The 17722-nt window shown below is 47.9% G+C and overlaps 1 protein-coding gene across 1 annotated transcript; it reads left to right on the top strand.

The window, feature by feature from the left end:
* Positions 1-2706: 2706 nt before the first annotated feature.
* Positions 2707-17272, top strand: kcnj19a (potassium inwardly rectifying channel subfamily J member 19a; the record flags this gene model as incomplete). Its single annotated transcript, XM_084488639.1, has 3 exons — positions 2707-3372; positions 11340-11556; positions 16554-17272. 3 exons carry the CDS (start codon positions 2707-2709, stop codon positions 17270-17272), a joined length of 1602 nt encoding a protein of 533 aa, XP_084344765.1.
* Between the last annotated feature and the right edge of the window lie 450 nt (positions 17273-17722).

Below are 17722 nucleotides of genomic sequence, written 5' to 3'. Positions count from 1 at the left end.
TCGGAGCGAGCGGCGTAGGCTCCTGTTTGAAATGCAGCCATCGGTTACTTTCAAGAAGGTCAGTGGATTGCATCTTTCATGAGGTTCGTCCCCTCAACACTTGATGGAAAGTGATGACATAGTGTTTAAACACATTTAAGCTACACAACACTGGTCAAACTGTGTGACATTGCATATGTGGTAAAATACTAATTTGAAAACGGAATTATTAAAATATACATTTTTACTCAGTCAGTTTTGAGTTTTTCGCTGGCTTACACATATTTTTAAATGTATTCCCTTTAATTATCCGCTGAAATTAAAACCATATCCTTGACCATTCAGGTCAACATACTGCATCCTTTGTTGTAGAATCTCCACCAACATGGGCGACTGGTCTTAAAATGTATCATTTGTGTATGTGTATGCATATTGCATATTCATTATTTTGTTAATATCTGTGGGGTGGGAGGTTGAGGTAGAGTGTGTGCTCTATCCTGCAATAAAGTTTTAGAAGGAAATTTCTAGAGGTCAAATTCATAAAAAATACAACATTGTTAAGAGTTAAAGAGCCTTATCAGTCAAATCATATATCCTACGTTCACTTCGTTACGGTATGCTCTGAATATTTTTCTAATCAAAATAACTCAAAACTTAATTAATTATAAATTAATGCAATTAAACAATTAAAATATCATACCCAATGTAGAATTTTCTGTGTACAAATAGAATGGTGATACACAAATAGGAATAAAATATGGAAAATGATAATGACCATTTCAAGGACATATAAAGCTTTGGTAAATGTGTTTTTTGAATAATTGGATCCAAAATAATAAGCAACACTGACGTTATCAGACCACTGATCCATTCTGTGATCGCTATCACTCAATTTCAGGGTCTGCTTAACATTTTAATATATTCTGAAAACAATTATTCAGGTCAGTTTGCCGAGTCGTTCAGGCAGTGATTCATTTTTAAGCATATAGTAGAGCACCTTATTGAAGAGATTTTATATCAAATCCAATCTTAATATATTCTAAGGGGATTTGTATACAGTAATAAATACTAAATTATACAAGACTGATTTCAGATTAACTTTTTTCAACCTCAAGTCGAAAAATTTAAATGGTCTTAATGTTTTAGTTATGTTGGTGTGTGACTATATTACCAAGTCAACGTTGAAACTATGTTAGCAAATGGAAGGCTCTATAAAAACGATGCTACACAGGGGAAAACATATAACACATCCAAGGGATTGTGTGTTACACATACTGTTGGACTCAACAGAATGATTTTTTTCCTAAAAGATTTTCCTAAAATTAGCTAAAATCACAACCCAGTACCTCCCTCAAAGTACACGCTGATCCTAGCCTGACAGAGCCAGACTAATTGCAAATGTGTATAAGTCTGAAACCTCCTAATGTTTTTAGAATCTCCAAGGGTAGTCATCAACAGACCAAAATGCCCCTGGACCCAATTGGATACAACCAACAACCAATCAGATCAACGAAACGTGTGACACATCAGAGGCAGCCATCTTTGTAGTTTATGACAATGCTTTAACTCTTCCTCTATAGTCATCGTATTAAACCTGTCCAATAATAGATAAATGGATGTGATTGGCCCTATACCGAGGCCCTGTCTGCTGGAAATCTGACTGAACGACAGGGGGGCGAGATGCTAAAGCCAGAGCAAATAAAACATAAGCTTGCAGATTCGTCAGGTCCCCAGGCTAGACTGATCCTCTCTATGCACATTGCCTGAGGTTTAGTTGTGTTGTTGTATTTTGTTTACAAATTGCCTGGAACGATCTGCCCCATATAATTATTTTTCATTCTCTCTCACTCTAATTTATGCTTTTCTCTCTATATATCTCTCTTCACACACACACACACACACACACACACACACACACACACACACACACACACACACACACACACACACACACACACACACACACACACACAGTTGTATCCCGACGCAAGTCCTCTTTTCATCCGGTAGATGGTACTGTTGCTCAAAATTAAACTGCCGTTTTGTCCTCTCCATCTCTATTTATTTATCCTTCCACGGCTGTGATTTACCCATCCGAGCATGGTAGGCTTCAGATTAGAAATCAAAATATACAACGATTTTTTTTTTCTGACTTACTAATTAAAACATCTATCGAATAATTACCAAGTTAAACAAAAACAAACATATTTTTGTGAGTTAACATTATTTAACTCATACCAGATACTCTCTCTCGCCCTGTCTTTCTCCCCCTCTTCCTCTCTACCTCCTCATCCTCCCCTTACACACTCTCTCTCTCTCTCTCTCTCTCTCTCTCTCTCTCTCTCTCTCTCTCTCTCTCTCTCTCTCTCTCTCTCTCTCTCTCTCTCTCTGAAAGGTGCACAACTCCTCGTGTTTTCCTTATCCACTCTCTTAGTGAGAGCGCAGCGTCATCAATTCGGCAACAACTGATTTTTTTTATTTTCTTTCTTTTCCCCCAAGACACGTCACTGTAATACCTGAACATGTCGGGAGGGCTGAATACATTGACCTAGGGGCACCTGACCGCACATTTCGATGAAGAGAATGTACATCCATGCGCGCTGATGTGCCATATGGCACGCTTTACGCACGGCAGATAACCAACATTGTGGACTAAAAATCCAACAGAAGATGGATTAAACAAGGACGTTTATTTTTCTTTTATCTTCATTTTGGGAGGATTCGGCGATGGCTGCACTACGGAGGAAATTCGGCGAGGACTACCAGGTGGTGAACACGAGTCAGGCGACCACTTTCACAGCCCCGGTCAAAAAGAAGCGCCAGCGCTTCGTGGAGAAGAACGGCCGATGCAACGTCCAGCATGGGAACCTAGGCGGGGAGAGCAGCCGGTACCTCACAGACCTCTTCACCACTCTGGTCGACCTGAAATGGCGATGGAACATGCTGATCTTCATCCTGACCTACACCATCGCGTGGCTGGTGATGGCGTCCATGTGGTGGATAATCGCCTACATCAGGGGAGACCTGAACCACGGCCACGACGCGTCGTACACTCCGTGCGTGGCCAACGTGTACAACTTTCCCTCCGCTTTTCTGTTCTTCATCGAGACCGAGGCCACCATCGGGTACGGCTACCGGTACATCACGGAGAAGTGCCCAGAAGGGATCATCCTGTTCTTGTTTCAATCGCTGTTGGGTTCCATCGTGGACGCCTTTCTCATCGGCTGCATGTTCATCAAGATGTCCCAGCCCAAGAAGCGCGCCGAGACGCTGATGTTCAGCCAGGAGGCGGTCATCTCCCAGCGCGACGGGAGGCTGTGCCTCATGTTCCGCGTGGGCAACCTGCGAAACAGCCATATGGTGTCCGCGCAGATCAGGTGCAAAGTCATCAAGGTAAGAGGAATGCGCTCCTCCCGGCCACGGAAGCGTTGCATTGACCTCCACGACCCCTCTCCCGACTCACTCGAAGTGTTTAAAGTGGAATTAAACATACATAACAAAGATATATGATGTGTAACTTTCGCGGGTGGACTCATATCGTTTAAATGAAACAAAACATGAAAAGAAAAGTGAGGGATTGGTAACCTGCGTAACGATACAACTATGTTTTAAAGGCATGTGTCTCATATGTTGAAATGTCTGGATTATTTTTAAATTGAATTAATTTAATACCTCTGTATTCTGTTTTGGAGTGACGGATCATATGGTATGGTGATCATTTGTGTTCCCCTGTTCTATAATCTGAGATCATAAGAACAGAACAGGTGTTGATCTCAAACGGAATTAATCTTCTTTCCGACCCAAAGACAAACTGTAAGCAGTCTTGCCTTCAAAGGCATTGTGTGGAGGACAGAGGAACCAAAGCCTTCAAAATAAAAGCCTTGTCATAACGTTACCATGAACTGGCCGGCTGGTGCAGGTGACATAGTAAGGGAGAGTCTTGTGTATTGGGATAATAATTGGGTAAATTCTTAGGATTTTTACTTATGGCATAATAACAGCCACCTCTGAAAGAGATGTTCATTTAGCTGAATATGAAATAAAAAGGCGCTATAATGTGATCGATCAATGGCCAGAACAGCGTTATGGTGAGTGTCAATACTCCCGGATGGAAGGTTCCTGGTTTGATTTCTGCAAGGTCCTTGAGCCAAGACACCCAAGCCCTCTGCCTCTCCTCCCTGCGTCTCCTCCCTGCCTCTCCTCCCTGAATCTCCTCCCTGCCTCTCCTCTCTGCGTCTCCTCCTTGCCTCTCCTCCCTACCTCTCCTCCTTGCCTCTCCTCCCTGCCTCTCCTCCCTACGCCTCCTACCTGCCTCTCCTCCCTGCCTCTCCTCCTTGCCTCTCCTCCTTGCCCGTCCTCTCTGCTCTCTCATGCTGCTTCGGCTAAAAGCGTTTCCTAAACAGCTGAGCTGAAATGGACCTCAGTCCTCCATCTCACTATAGAGACATCCCCCTTCTCTCTGGTTGTCCCCTCCACAGTGAGAGGGGAGGGAGGGGGAGGGGTGGGAGGGGTCAGGGGGGGACACCAAAATGGTTTACAAGCATCATAAAGGAGGGTCCCTGCTTCCCTTCATTTGCAAGGGTTATGTAACCCTGCCACCGGGGTCTCTCCCCTTAGGCCTCCACAACGAAGCATTAAGCTTTCTAATGTCGGATGGGCTGCGTTAATCACGTACCCACACACACACACAGATTTAAAACAGAACAAATGACCATTTGGTTGTAACTGGCTGGAACACTGCTTCACAAGGCTGTGTCCCACCCCCGTGAGAATAGATACCTCTCCATTAGTTTCAAAAGCAAACCGTTACACGCTTCGTGATACTGGCCGATAGATAGAAGAGAATCACATGTACGAAAAGGTAGAGCTTTGCGGAATAACACACTTATGTGGAACATGACACACTCAGTGACACGTTCACACTGATGTGCGTTATTAAATAGATTCATCGCCAGCAGCAGTTGCTCCTGCACCCCGGGCTGTGATCTGCGAGGAAAGGCTGTGGTGGAGAAGCTTTTTGTGTTGTTTTGTGTTTATTGCCTGTGTTCTCCTGAGCGTCCATGTTAGCAGTCCATTAGTGGCACTGTGCCACGGAACTGCAGGACAGTTTAATGACCCGTACAGAGGAGAGGAGAGGAGAGGAGAGGAGAGGAGAGGAGAGGAGAGGAGAGTTGAGTTCTGCAGTCCGGAGGAAGATGGGGAGAGCACAGCCTTTTGGGCATGAGGCACAAACATATGAGGCACGCACATGATGCACATATGCACAAACACACACATGCACACACACATGCATATGCCTGCACACACACAAAAAAAACATACAAACATACACACACACACGGACGAACAAACATGCACACACAAATATTCACACACGGACAGACGTACACAAACACACAAACAAACATGGACACATACAAAAATGCCACACACACACACACACACACACACACACACACACACACACACACACACACATACACACACACACACACACACGTGTACAGGTACATGTAAAGGCTATTCTAATCACACTAATCTCCGTAGTGTAACCAGGTAGGAAACCGGAGCCTCTTTAAGATTCTGTCCCTCAACAAGCAGCAGCAGTCCTCTCCTTTTATATTACACACATTTCCATACATGTACAGCCTTTTACAGATCACACACTGACGTGCTTTGATGTGAAGGACGAGCAGCCCAGGTTTGACAGGCAGCTCAGGAGACACTCTGACGTCCTTTCTCCCCCGCGCTTCTTATGACTTCCAAAGAGAGAAAGATAAACACGTCGTATGAATGGATGCGAAGGAATTCCTGACAACCTCATTAGAGAGGAACCACACAGACAGGCACAGGCACAGGCACACACACACACACACACACACACACACACAAACATGGGAACAAACACACACACACACACACAAACAGGTACAGGCACACACACACAAACATGCACACACACACATGGACACACACACGATGACACATACATCCAAACACATATATGCACATATGGACACACGCACACACACCAGTGCACACACACACACACACACACAGCTCCGAGGATCGCGGGTTCCTCCCTGCTCTTCCCTTGATGTGTTACATCATCGTGTTTCAAAAGGCCGTGACATCATGCACTGGAGCAGAGGAAATTTGATAAAAAACACATCATTCAGAGAAATGTTGGCGGTACGCCAAATTGGCAACGCTAGACGCAGACCTTTAGTGCTGGCTTGCGATGGTTAGCCTTTCCACAAGGAAAACGCACAATATTGACTCACTTCAAAACCCAAGATGAGATGCAGGAGTGTTTCAGGGTTGAATTCTGCGCTTTCATCTATTTGTAATTACGTGCCCTTCCTGGAGTCTGATGGCTGTCAAAAACATTTTTTTATTTTTTTTTTCCCATTTTCGACCTTTCATTTCCATCCATGTCTTTTAATCAGACAGACATATTCTGATGGGTCTGAGCACACCAAACTGAGACAGAAACAAGATGTGTCACTGAGTGGTGAACTGACATATACAAATGAGGACGTCTGTCGATGGAACGTTTATAAACCTGTCTAGACTTTACTCGCTGGCTAGACATGTCATGGTTTACTGAAAACAGTCCCAGGTTCTTTAAAAAAACAGCCACAGCTACACACACACTATAAATACTGGTTGTATTGTTTAAATATTGATTGTCGCTCATCAATAAAGTTAAACCTTTAAACGTGTCCTGTCATTGGCTAAACCACCTGTCACACACGGTGTGACCTGCCACCCAGTGAGGGGGGCAGCCCCCATTGGAGGAATAGCTTCTGTTATTTAATGTCCCGGTTTTATTTTGTAGCACATGGTTCCATCACTTCCTAAATGTATTGGGAGACGCACATAATATTAGGATTGATTTCAACATTTGCCTCACAGCCAACATATCTCTCCTATCAGCTGAGCTCGAACTGTCAGGGAGAGAGAGAGAGAGAGAGAGAGAGAGAGAGAGAGAGAGAGAGAGAGAGAGACGGAGAGGCAGAGATATGGATAGACTGAGAGAGAGAAACTGAGAGACTGAGATATTGAGAGACTGTAATACAGAGAGACAGAGAGACAGAGGAACAGAAAGATGGAGAGACAGTACAGAGAGACAGAGAGATGAAAAAACCAGAAAGAGAAATTGAGAGGCCGTACAGAGATGGAGAGACCAGAAAGACAGGTTCATGGAAAGACCAGACAGAGAAATGAAGGAGAGAGAGAGATGGAGAGACTATACAGAGAGACAAAGAGAGCTACATGGAGAGAAGGAGTGACAGAGAGAGAGGGACCACCACCACCACCAGCATCCAGACACCACCAGGGGGGACTTCATCTCTCGGCAGACTTCATGGATCCATCGTTGGCATGAAAATTTTAGTTTGATGGTGTCTTATCCCTAAATGTGTTGGGGTAGTGGTTATTTTTAATACAAGTCTCTCCTCATTAAAATACAATTCCAAACACCAAACGGGTTTGATAAAAACAGACCAAACACCTCAGGGGGAAAAGCTCCCTAAGTGTGCACTTGTGTGTGTGTACGCGTGTGTGGGCGTGTGTGGGCGTGTGTGTGTGTGCTTGATGTAGGTACAAAGACCTGAGGGAATTTCTAAAAATTTGCCTAGTCTCCTTGTTTAGGGTAACAGATGTGTTGCATTGTAATATGACACACACATACGCATACAAAGACAATCACACACACTCACACTCACAGACACGCATACGCATACACACATACACACACACACACACACACACACACACACACACACAAACTCACAGAAGCACACACGTATACATACGAACACAAACACATTTGCATGCAAACACACACTGACACACACGCAAACACATACAAGCACACACGCATTCAAGCACACACGCACACAAACAAACACACATACACACACACAGACGGCCCTTTTATCTCCTCATCTGTGTGCGTGGGGAGTGCAGGAAGCAGCGCTGCGGGGGGGCCGGTGTGTGAGGAGCTTTGCCTGATGACGCGTGGACACACTCATTCCTCTCTTTAATCCCGGCCGACAATGAGAGAGAGAGGGAGAGGCACCGAATCTCCAGGCGCTAGTGGGGCGGTACGGCGGAAAAAAACACTCCTCAGAACACCTCACACACACACACACACCCCCGCCCGCCCGCCACATCTCCTTAAACACACACACGACACACTCAGAAGGACGTACACACCACCGCACACAATGACTTGTTTACATGAGTCCCGTCCCGTTCCTCTCGGCGGTCGGGATGTAAACACATGGTTTTGTGATTAGCCGGGACCCCCGTGGAGATCTGGCGTTAGTTACCGGGACTGCAGCCGGGCGCCACGGGGCGGTCGCCGTAGGGGGGCTACGAGCAGTCGAGCAGTGGCGGTTTTAGGTACGGGCGATGTGGGCAGTACAGGGGGGGGGGGGGGGGGGGGCGGCACGAGCACACAAAGAAAAAAATTATCGATCATACCCCCCCCCCTCCCCCCCCCATGAACAATTCCGCCAGACCGCAATCCCCCCCCCCCCCCCCCGTCAACAACTCCGCCAGACCAGGGGGGGGGGGGGGCGCACGGAGGGGGTCTCCCTACGAGTGCTGGGGGTCAGGAGGGAGGAGGAGGAGGAGGAGGAGATGGAGATGGAGGAGGTAGTGGAGTAAGAGGAGAAGGAGGAGGATATGGATGAGGAGGAGGAGCAGGAGGAGATGAATGAGATGGAGGAGGAGATGGATGAGGAGGAAGAGGGGGAGGAGGAGGAAGAGGAGGAGGAGGAGGAAGAAGAGGTGGCCCTCTGGGCGCTCGTTTGGGTTGAATGGTGTCCAGACTCATTTTGGAGTGGTGTGAGTGTGGGGTCAGAGTGGGCAGTGCAGGGCCGTGATGGAAGAGACTGGTGTGAGATTGCTGGTGAGTGCCGTGCTCAAATTGGTCCACTGGTTCCCTGTACAGCCTATTTCAGGGGGGTCACCATTTTGCCGTGCAATCTAAAATGTGAGTGTATAAATGTGGTTCCCTATACTACTTCAAAGTCCCACAAGGCACCGCAAAAGAAGCGCTGAACTGATGTGCACTTATTTCCGGAACAAGGGAGCTAAATTGAATACTGGCAATGAATGAAGGTGAAGGTGAAGGTGAAGGTGGTTATGGGTAGGGGAGGTCGTAGTCTTGGGAAAAAAGATAGGTTTTTAGACTGGATTTGAATGTGGGAAGTGAGGGAGAGTCGCGGACAGGTTGGGGAAGAGAGTTCCATAGTCGAGGGGCTGTTCTGGAGAAGGCTCTGTCACCGAATGTTTTTAGTTTGGAGGGTGGTGCGGTTAAAGTGAGAGTGGAGGAGGATATATCCAACCTATCGTGCGCCAATGAGCAAGTTGAGACAGGTAGAGCCGTGGAAAGTTTTCAAGGGATGAACAAGATGGCGGGAGGCGAGGAAGTTGGCATCCAGACATCCCACTCCCCCACCTCGCCGTGCGGTCATCTGGCCAATTAAAATCTTCCACGCCAGTGAGCTCTCGGTAGGCAGCGGCAGAACCTGTGCAGACACGATTCGCACACCGGTGCCTCACGGCAAACCCACCACGGAGCGACCCACACCGGCAGCTACACCACATGTCGGGGGGGGGGGGGGGGGGTCTGTACCTCAAGCCACAACATCCTAGATCAACCAAATTGGTTCTCAAACTGTGTAGTAACTGTTGGTACCTGTGTGCTATTTAATGGTACGCAGAGTAATCTCCAAAGAAATGAAAAGTAATAGAATGAATTTTAAAACATAATATCAAAATACTAGTACGAATGGATGTACATTAACCATGAGATCATTAAAACAGTGTTTAAAATAAGCTTTGCCTTTCCTGTAATATGTTTGTGTACAAAGCAAACACACCAAATGGTGGTAGGAGAGGAACTTCCAGGACTACACCAAGAACATTGTATTTTGTTATACTTCATACCGTCGGTCACAATGGTGGTACTTGGGGTGATAAATATTTTCTGAGGTGGTACGCGATATAAAAGGTTTGAGAACCTAGAGTCCTAGATAGTTCCAGGGCAGCTCCTTCCACTTCTTTCCATCATACGAGCCGGTTATTATAGAGGATGCCACGCCAATGACAGAGTAAGCGTTGGTTTTGCTCTTTTCTTTGTTGTTCTTCAAGATTCCTCAGTTCTCTGATTCCTTTTTAATTGTTTCCCCGTCGGGGATTAGTAAAGCAATATTACAGGCGATGGTGTGCTTTAGCGGCACAACGGTGATTTGGCTGTGAACGAGTCTGAAGGCGAGCATCCACCCGCACACAAGCTCACCCTCAAGTGTAATACTGAGATTATACAGCTACCTACAAAGAAATATAGAGTCATATTGCTGGGCACCTCGCTCTCAAGATGAATCACTTTTTATTTGTTTCTATGTTAGTGTCCCTGGGAATACGTCTGACTAATACCTGAAAAAACAATCAGTGACGTCCCTGTCTCCTACGCAATGCACGTCCTGTTCACAATCATATGTCAAAGAATCCTGACTTGCTGTCTGTTTTAGTACCTGCTGTACTTGGTTATATTGGATAGCAATAGACTGTGTTAAAATAAAGTCAAAATGAATGACAGAAGCTATAAAGATGGAACGGTAACTCTCTCCTCTCGCACTGCTCTGTCCAATGATATGTCTCGTACATCTCAAGACAATAAGTCACTTTCTGATAGGATGACCTTTGGTTCATCACCAATCTACACTTTCACACCTCCATGTTGGACCTGAATGTCTTTTGCGACTGGATGACAGGGTGAGGGGGCGGTGTGGAAAGGAAAATTAATTCTGGGGTTCTATACTGGCCCTCTATGGCCTCTCTCTCGTGTCTTTGTATTTCTGCAGTCTCTCTCTTGTCTATCGTTCTCTCTCTCTCTATCTCTGATCCACTCCAAGATGTAATCTACTGTAGCAAATGCTTCCCTTTCGTTACACTTCTGATCACTGTCAATACTAACAAAGTCTCTCTCTCTCTCTCTCGCCCTGTCTTTCTCCCCCTCTTCCTCTCTACCTCCTCATCCTCCTCTTACACTCTCTCCCCCCACACTCTCCCCCACCTCTCTCTCTCTCTCTCTCTCTCTCTCTCTCTCTCTCTCTCTCTCTCTCTCTCTCTCCTCTCTCTCTCTCTCTCTCTCCCACACCCTCCCTATCCCTCTCTTCCCCACACTCTCTCCCCACACACACACTCTCTCTCTCTCTCCCTCTCTCCCCCTCTCCCCCCCTACTCTCTCCCTCCCTCCCCCCACACCCTCCCTCTTCCTCTCTTCCCCACACTCTCTCACCCCCACACCCTCCCCCTCTCTCTCTCTCCCTCGCCCCCAGTCTCGTCAGACCCCCGAGGGGGAGTTCCTGCCCCTGGACCAGTGTGAGCTGGACGTGGGCTTCGGGACGGGGGCCGACCAGCTCTTCCTGGTGTCCCCGCTCACCATCTGCCACGAGATCAACCCAAAGAGCCCCTTCTTCGACCTGTCCCAGCGCTCGCTGAAGAACGACCAGTTTGAGATCGTGGTGATCCTGGAGGGCATCGTGGAGACCACAGGTGAGGACCACGGAGACCCCGTCCCCCCCCTTAGCTCCCCCTCACCGCCGCCTTCTCATCCCTTACTCTCCTAAAAACACCCCTCATATGCACCTGTTGTATGTTTGTACGTCCTGGCACTTAATGTAGGCACTTATTGTATGTTGTGCGTCCTTGCACTAGTATTTAGCGTTGTGTAGTGTCCTATCCTAGCTGTCTTTGTTGTGTACGGGGAATGGGTTAAGTGATTGTTAGTGCTCGGCACTTACCTTTACTTACTGTACTGACAGCGATATATTGTTGTTTCTCTTTCTTCTGACAAATGTACTTATTGTAAGTTGCGTTGGATGAAAGCGTCTGCTAGAGGCCCTAAGGGTAAAAGCGTTGTTTTTCATGAACTGTGGCGGAGACAGTTCAGTCAAGCCATGAAGGCGTAAGACGTCTCAAGAGACTTTGAATACTGTTGGCATAAAATGTTTAATAAAAAAAACCACTGGAAAGACAAAGAAATGCTTTTAAACGGTAATAGACGATTCGATCGAGCACAAACGCATTGTCTTCCTATCCAACGGACACAGCCAGTCTCGACCCCTTAAAACACACAGGACCCCCCCGCCCACCCTCTTTGCTCTGGTAATCCTGCCTTTGAGCTGGAGGTGACAACCCCTCCTCCGTACACCCCTGCGTCTCCCCGTGGGGGTTGGATTCAGTGATAACGACGGCCTCCCTGTGCATTATCCCTCACGTATGCGAAGGCACGCGCCGGGCTTCCGACCGAATGAGCCGAGAGTCTCTGTGGCGGTTCCACTCCGTTTGTCTCGCTGTGAGACGGCGGGAGTGCTACCGTCGCTAAGGAAGAGAGCCAGACGGCAGACACGCCGGCTCTCCACCGCTGCCCCTCGGTCAAACGACACAAAGCTGGACTCCATCGTGCTTTATCATTCCCTCGCACTCAAGTGTTCCAGTTCTTTTGTAATTTTTGATCCAAAACCCCGTCTCCCTTTCCCCCCATTGTCCCAGCGGCACCAATGCGTCGAGTGGATCCGAGTAGCCAAAATGGAAAGCGGGGGGGGGGTGAGGGCGGGGTGGTGGGAGTTGGGGCAGGTTGAGGAATTGCAGCGTTTGCTCATTGGCGCTGGCAGCCGTATATATACGGATGGTCCCGGCCGCCGTCTGTGTGTAGTTGATAACGTTATTAAATCCTGGCGGTTGCCGTCGGAGACCGTTGTTGGAGCGCTGTGGCTGTCGTCGGCGGTTGGAGCAACAGGAAGTGATGGCGGTGTCCCCCTCAGCCAACGGAAATCATTCACAGTCAAACACTCCTTACAGCAACACCCAGCCCATTAACCCAAACTCATTAAAGCGGGAGGAGAGGGAAGGGATTTCTGGAAAAATCTGTCAAACACCTTTTGACAGACAAATTGTAGGGCGAGGTCGGGGCAATTATGTTGCTGAGTGATGGACGGTGGTCGACCTAGCCAGCAAAGAGGTAGAACGTAGCCCCCAGAACCGAACCGAACCGAGTCCCACGTCTGCCCACTATTCACCAGCTCACACCTTTGGTGTTTCCTAGAAATAGAAATCCCTCAAGTTTGCTGTGTGCTTAATACCTACTGGCACAATGAAGATAAACTGCCATGTGTATTTTACTGCAATAATTAATCGATTTCCCTTATTTTCATCTATTTATAAACAACACGTATGAATTCATCACACAGGAGCTCTGTGGCTCGGCCTACATTTCAAACTGGTATCTTGAGATGGATGGGTGTTTGTATTTTGATGAACTAAACCGATTAGCATCTGTTTTACACAGCATGCATCATACGTTGAAACCTAATAATGTAATGCTATCGAACCACTGAACTGCCATCCATCAACATGACGATGGCTCGCATAGCAACAGTTGCATTGTATGCAAAATAAGTAGATTAGCAAGGCAGAGGACAGATTACATCTTGATTTATGCTGATTTCAAGAATGCGCACACACACACACACACACACACACACACACACACACACACACACACACTAAGAACACCTCCACATCCACACAGAATCCCCTTGAAAAAGAAAATGGATGACAGGGGTTCTGAAAAATATAAATATAGAAATATTTGCGTAAATTCCCTTGCGCATCAAGGTGTGCTTGACATGAGCAGAACACATCAACGCAAGCCGTATTTTACAGTGTTATTCTCCTCCTAGTGTATATATATAACAGTACACATTATGGATATATTGTTACCAAGCTTTATCACCTGCCATTTCATCTGGCTCCACCATTGTAATAGGTACTAAAGAAATCACCATGCATATTGTTATAACATATACAACCAGGACATGCTCAGGTTCTGCAGTGATGTAAAATGATAGTTTCTTCACTGCCAGAATGGAAAAGACCTGCTTTCAGTAACCTACTTACAGCACCATCAGAGGCATTTCTTATTATTTCTTATTATTATATAACAAGCTTGTCTGGTTGGATGCTATTTCTTTTTTAAGACAAATTAGGTTAAAGAAGTTCCCAGGTTGATACTTTACAACTTTAGAAAAGCTGAAAAGATCCTTATAATCTGGTTTTTGTGTGTGTGTGTGTGTGTGTGTGTGTGTGTGTGTGTGTGTGTGTGTGTGTGGGTGTGTGTGTGTGTGTGTGTGTGTGTGTGTGTGTGTGGGTAAAGATGGGTCAGAGTGTTCGAGATTAAGTGTGTGAGTGTGTGCATGTGCATGGTGTTAGCCTGCTTGCAAGTGTGTGTGTGTGTGTGTGTGTGTGTGTGTGTGTGTGTGTGTGTGTGTGTGTGTGTGTGCGTGTGTGTGCGTGCCGTGCCTGCGTGTGTGTTCATGCAAGTTTGTGCGCATGTGTGTGCATGCATTCACATGTGTGTGCGTGCACGCGTGTGCATCCGTGTAATTCTGCATTTTCCATTAAAACTCCTTCCCCTTTCCCTTGCTCTGCATGAGGCTGGTATTTGTGTCACTCTCCCAGAGCCTGATGGACTCAGAAGGACCAGACATTAGCTGCCTCCTGGAAAGACTCATAAGATGGCTGCCTGAGATGATGATGAGCCACACGGGGATCACCATGTCCTCGTGGAGCTCTGTTACCAGGTTACCGTACTCTGGGAGGGAACAGCCAATATGGGCCGACCTGGTGGATATTACTGTGGCTTACGTCTCGGCAGACACATCAAAATGAAAAATACTGTACATATTCTCATGATTTTGTACTCCAGTGTTCGCAAAGTTATGATGGATTCACACCGATGTTGTTCCAAGTGCGCAGTAGAAGAATATGAGAAAAAATAAACGGCACACATAACGTGGGAAAATGACAGGAGCGAAATGAACAGGTTCCTTCCTGGAAACTATAATTAAGTAAATCCATAATCCTTCCAGATGTTGAACAACCACACAAAACATCCTAACGTCAAACGAGTTAATTGCGACCTTTCGTTTCCGTAAGAGCGGCAGTTTTGTGACTCATTCTCAGCAGAGGAACAGTTGAAAGGTTTCCTGAGAGAGGATTGGCTGCCTGCTGATCATGTGACCCGTGGAGCAGCCCAGCCTCAAACAGAGGCCAGAGGGTTCGACACAAACTCTGCAGTGCGGTCTCCCAGAGGGCGCTGAGATGCAGACGTAAATGCCACAGTATTGTTTTGTTGTTGTTGTCGTTTATAAAAGGGCCGGGGTCAACCCTCAAAGGCGAGCCCCCATTGGCCGGACCGCGGGTGGAGCTCCGCCTCGGTTAGGCTGTCCGTCAGCTCTTGACGGACATGTCTATCCACGCCCGATAACTAGCATCCACCACCTAAACTGTCTCAGACGGTACAGCCGGCAGAGGAACGATTACACACTGACCAGCAACATGCTGAGTGAGATTTGAGCTCTAAACAAGAATTACAATGGCAGTCGCACACACACACACACACACACACACACACACACACACACACACACACACACACACACACACACACAGGGGCCATGACGAAACAAAGATTAACAGCCTTGGCGTATGTTATTGATGAAGGAACAGAGCAGCAGCAGGAACCATTAATGAGATTGATCAGATATGAATCGATTGGCACCGCAGTCATCCATCGAAAGGCCCTGCTCACCTCTAGAAGACAGCTTTAATGAGCTCGCCCCCACTTCCTCTGTGTGTGTGTGTGTGTGTGTTTCGTGTGTTGGCTGATTCCTTCTTTGTTGCCAATGTTTCTTTTTGCTTGTCTTCAGTTCTTCCCTTTTTTTTGAGTAATTTCAAGACATTGCATCTCTCTCTCTCTCTCTCTCTCTCTCTCTCTCTCTCTCGCTCTCTCTCTCTCATTGATTCACACAACCTTATTAGCCTCTGCTAACCAGCCTTAGGGGAGCCTCATTGTTGAGAAATGCTAGCAGTTGCTTTCATGTACCATTTAATTAATTAGCTACGCTTTCGACCCCACTCATCCGCTCTTTTTCTCCATACATTTTCCATCTGTTCAGCATTCATTCAATTTATTTGTCTTCCCCGTAAATCTTACGAGAGCCGCTTCACTTCCCTGTCCCTGCTTTTTGCCACTTCATTTCTGACTTTTTATTAATGCTTGTTTGGTTAGAACTCCTGTATTTTATGCCTCTGCAAAGTGTCTTTTAGAGTCTGGAAAAGTGCAGCATAAACAAAATGTATGATGATCATTATTGTTGTGATGAACAGCAATTCTGTCTCTTGCCCTGCCTCTCTCACTCCCTCTTTGGCTCTTTTTCTCTCCATTACTTACTCCCTCTTTGGCTCTCTCTTTCTCTCTCACTCTGTCTTTGGCTCTATCACTCCCTCGCCAGGGACCACAATGGAAATAAGCCTGCGGGCTTCATAGTGTCATCCCTGAATATTTATGTGTATTAATGTATGACACAGAGTGCTGTTTCATATTTTATGTAAGAAAATTGTCAAATAAAATACTTTGGCTCTCTCTCCCCACATCTCTCTCTCTCTCTCTCTCTCTCTCTCTCTCTCTCTCTCTCTCTCTCTCTCAGGCATGACGTGCCAGGCCCGCACGTCCTACACGGAGGACGAGGTGCTGTGGGGCCACCGCTTCCTGCCCGTCATGTCCCTGGAGGAGGGCTTCTTCCGCGTCGACTACTCCCAGTTCCACAGCAACTTCGAGGTGCCCACGCCGCCCTTCAGCGTCAAGGAGCACGAGGAGCGCAGCGCCCTGCCCTCGCCGCTCTCCGTGGACACGCCCCCGCCCAGCCGGGGCCAGCGCCGCGAGCGCGTCTTCTCCGTCGACTGCATCCGCAGCGTGGAGGAAGGGGTGGGCCCCCGGGGGGGCCCGCTGGGGGGCCGGCTGCCCAGCAAGCTGCACCGCATGAGCTCGTCGGGCCGCGAGGACCTCCAGAGGAAGGTGCTGCTGCTGAGCTCGCAGCACGCCGAGAAGGCCTGCAGCACGGGGGACCTCCCGCTCAAGCTGCAGCGCCTCAGCGCCGGCTCCTCCACGCCGCCCAGCCCCGAGGCGCCGCGCCTGCAGCTCAGCGCCGGGCTCAAGGTGGGCTTCGAACCCATGACCCAGTCCACGGTGGAGCTGTACCGGCCGGGCACCACGGCGGCAGTGGCGGCGACGGCGGCGGCGGCTGCGGCGGCGTTGGCGCCCGGGGGGTCCCCGCGCGCCTGCAGCCCCGTGCTGAACTCCGCCTCGGGGAGGACAGCAGAGGACAATCTGCCCCTGAAGCTGCGCAGGATGAACGCCGATCGCTGACACTGATACAACAACCCCCCCACCCCACCCCCCCGAGCCCCTGCCCCTGCCCTCGTCTTCACCCCACCAGCCCCGGCCCGCCCGCCCGCCCGCCCGCCCACCCTCCCCTCTCTCCCCCCCCCCGCCCCGAACCAGACCAGACACTGCCTGCAGACATTCACTGCCCCCCCCGACAGAAGGCTCCCCCAGGCCTGGTTCAGAGTCTCTCTGCTTCAGCACGGGTCTCTGAAGGGGATAAATATGAAAAAAGGGATGGATTATAGATTATTTTCTTGATTAGGAGCGACCTACTGGAATGACTGTGATATATTTAATGTTTTTAATGGCAAAATGCATTCATTCTGTTTCATTCGGTCGGGCACAAAGTGCTGAGGTACATTCATACATGCATGCATGCATGCAGACAAGTATGCACACACACACACACACACAGGTACACACACACACTGA

This window comes from Micromesistius poutassou (genome assembly GCF_964030765.1).
Source record: "Micromesistius poutassou genome assembly, chromosome: 1".
In the NCBI taxonomy this organism is placed as follows: domain Eukaryota; kingdom Metazoa; phylum Chordata; class Actinopteri; order Gadiformes; family Gadidae; genus Micromesistius; species Micromesistius poutassou.
This window is presented reverse-complemented; position numbering and strand designations above follow the sequence as displayed.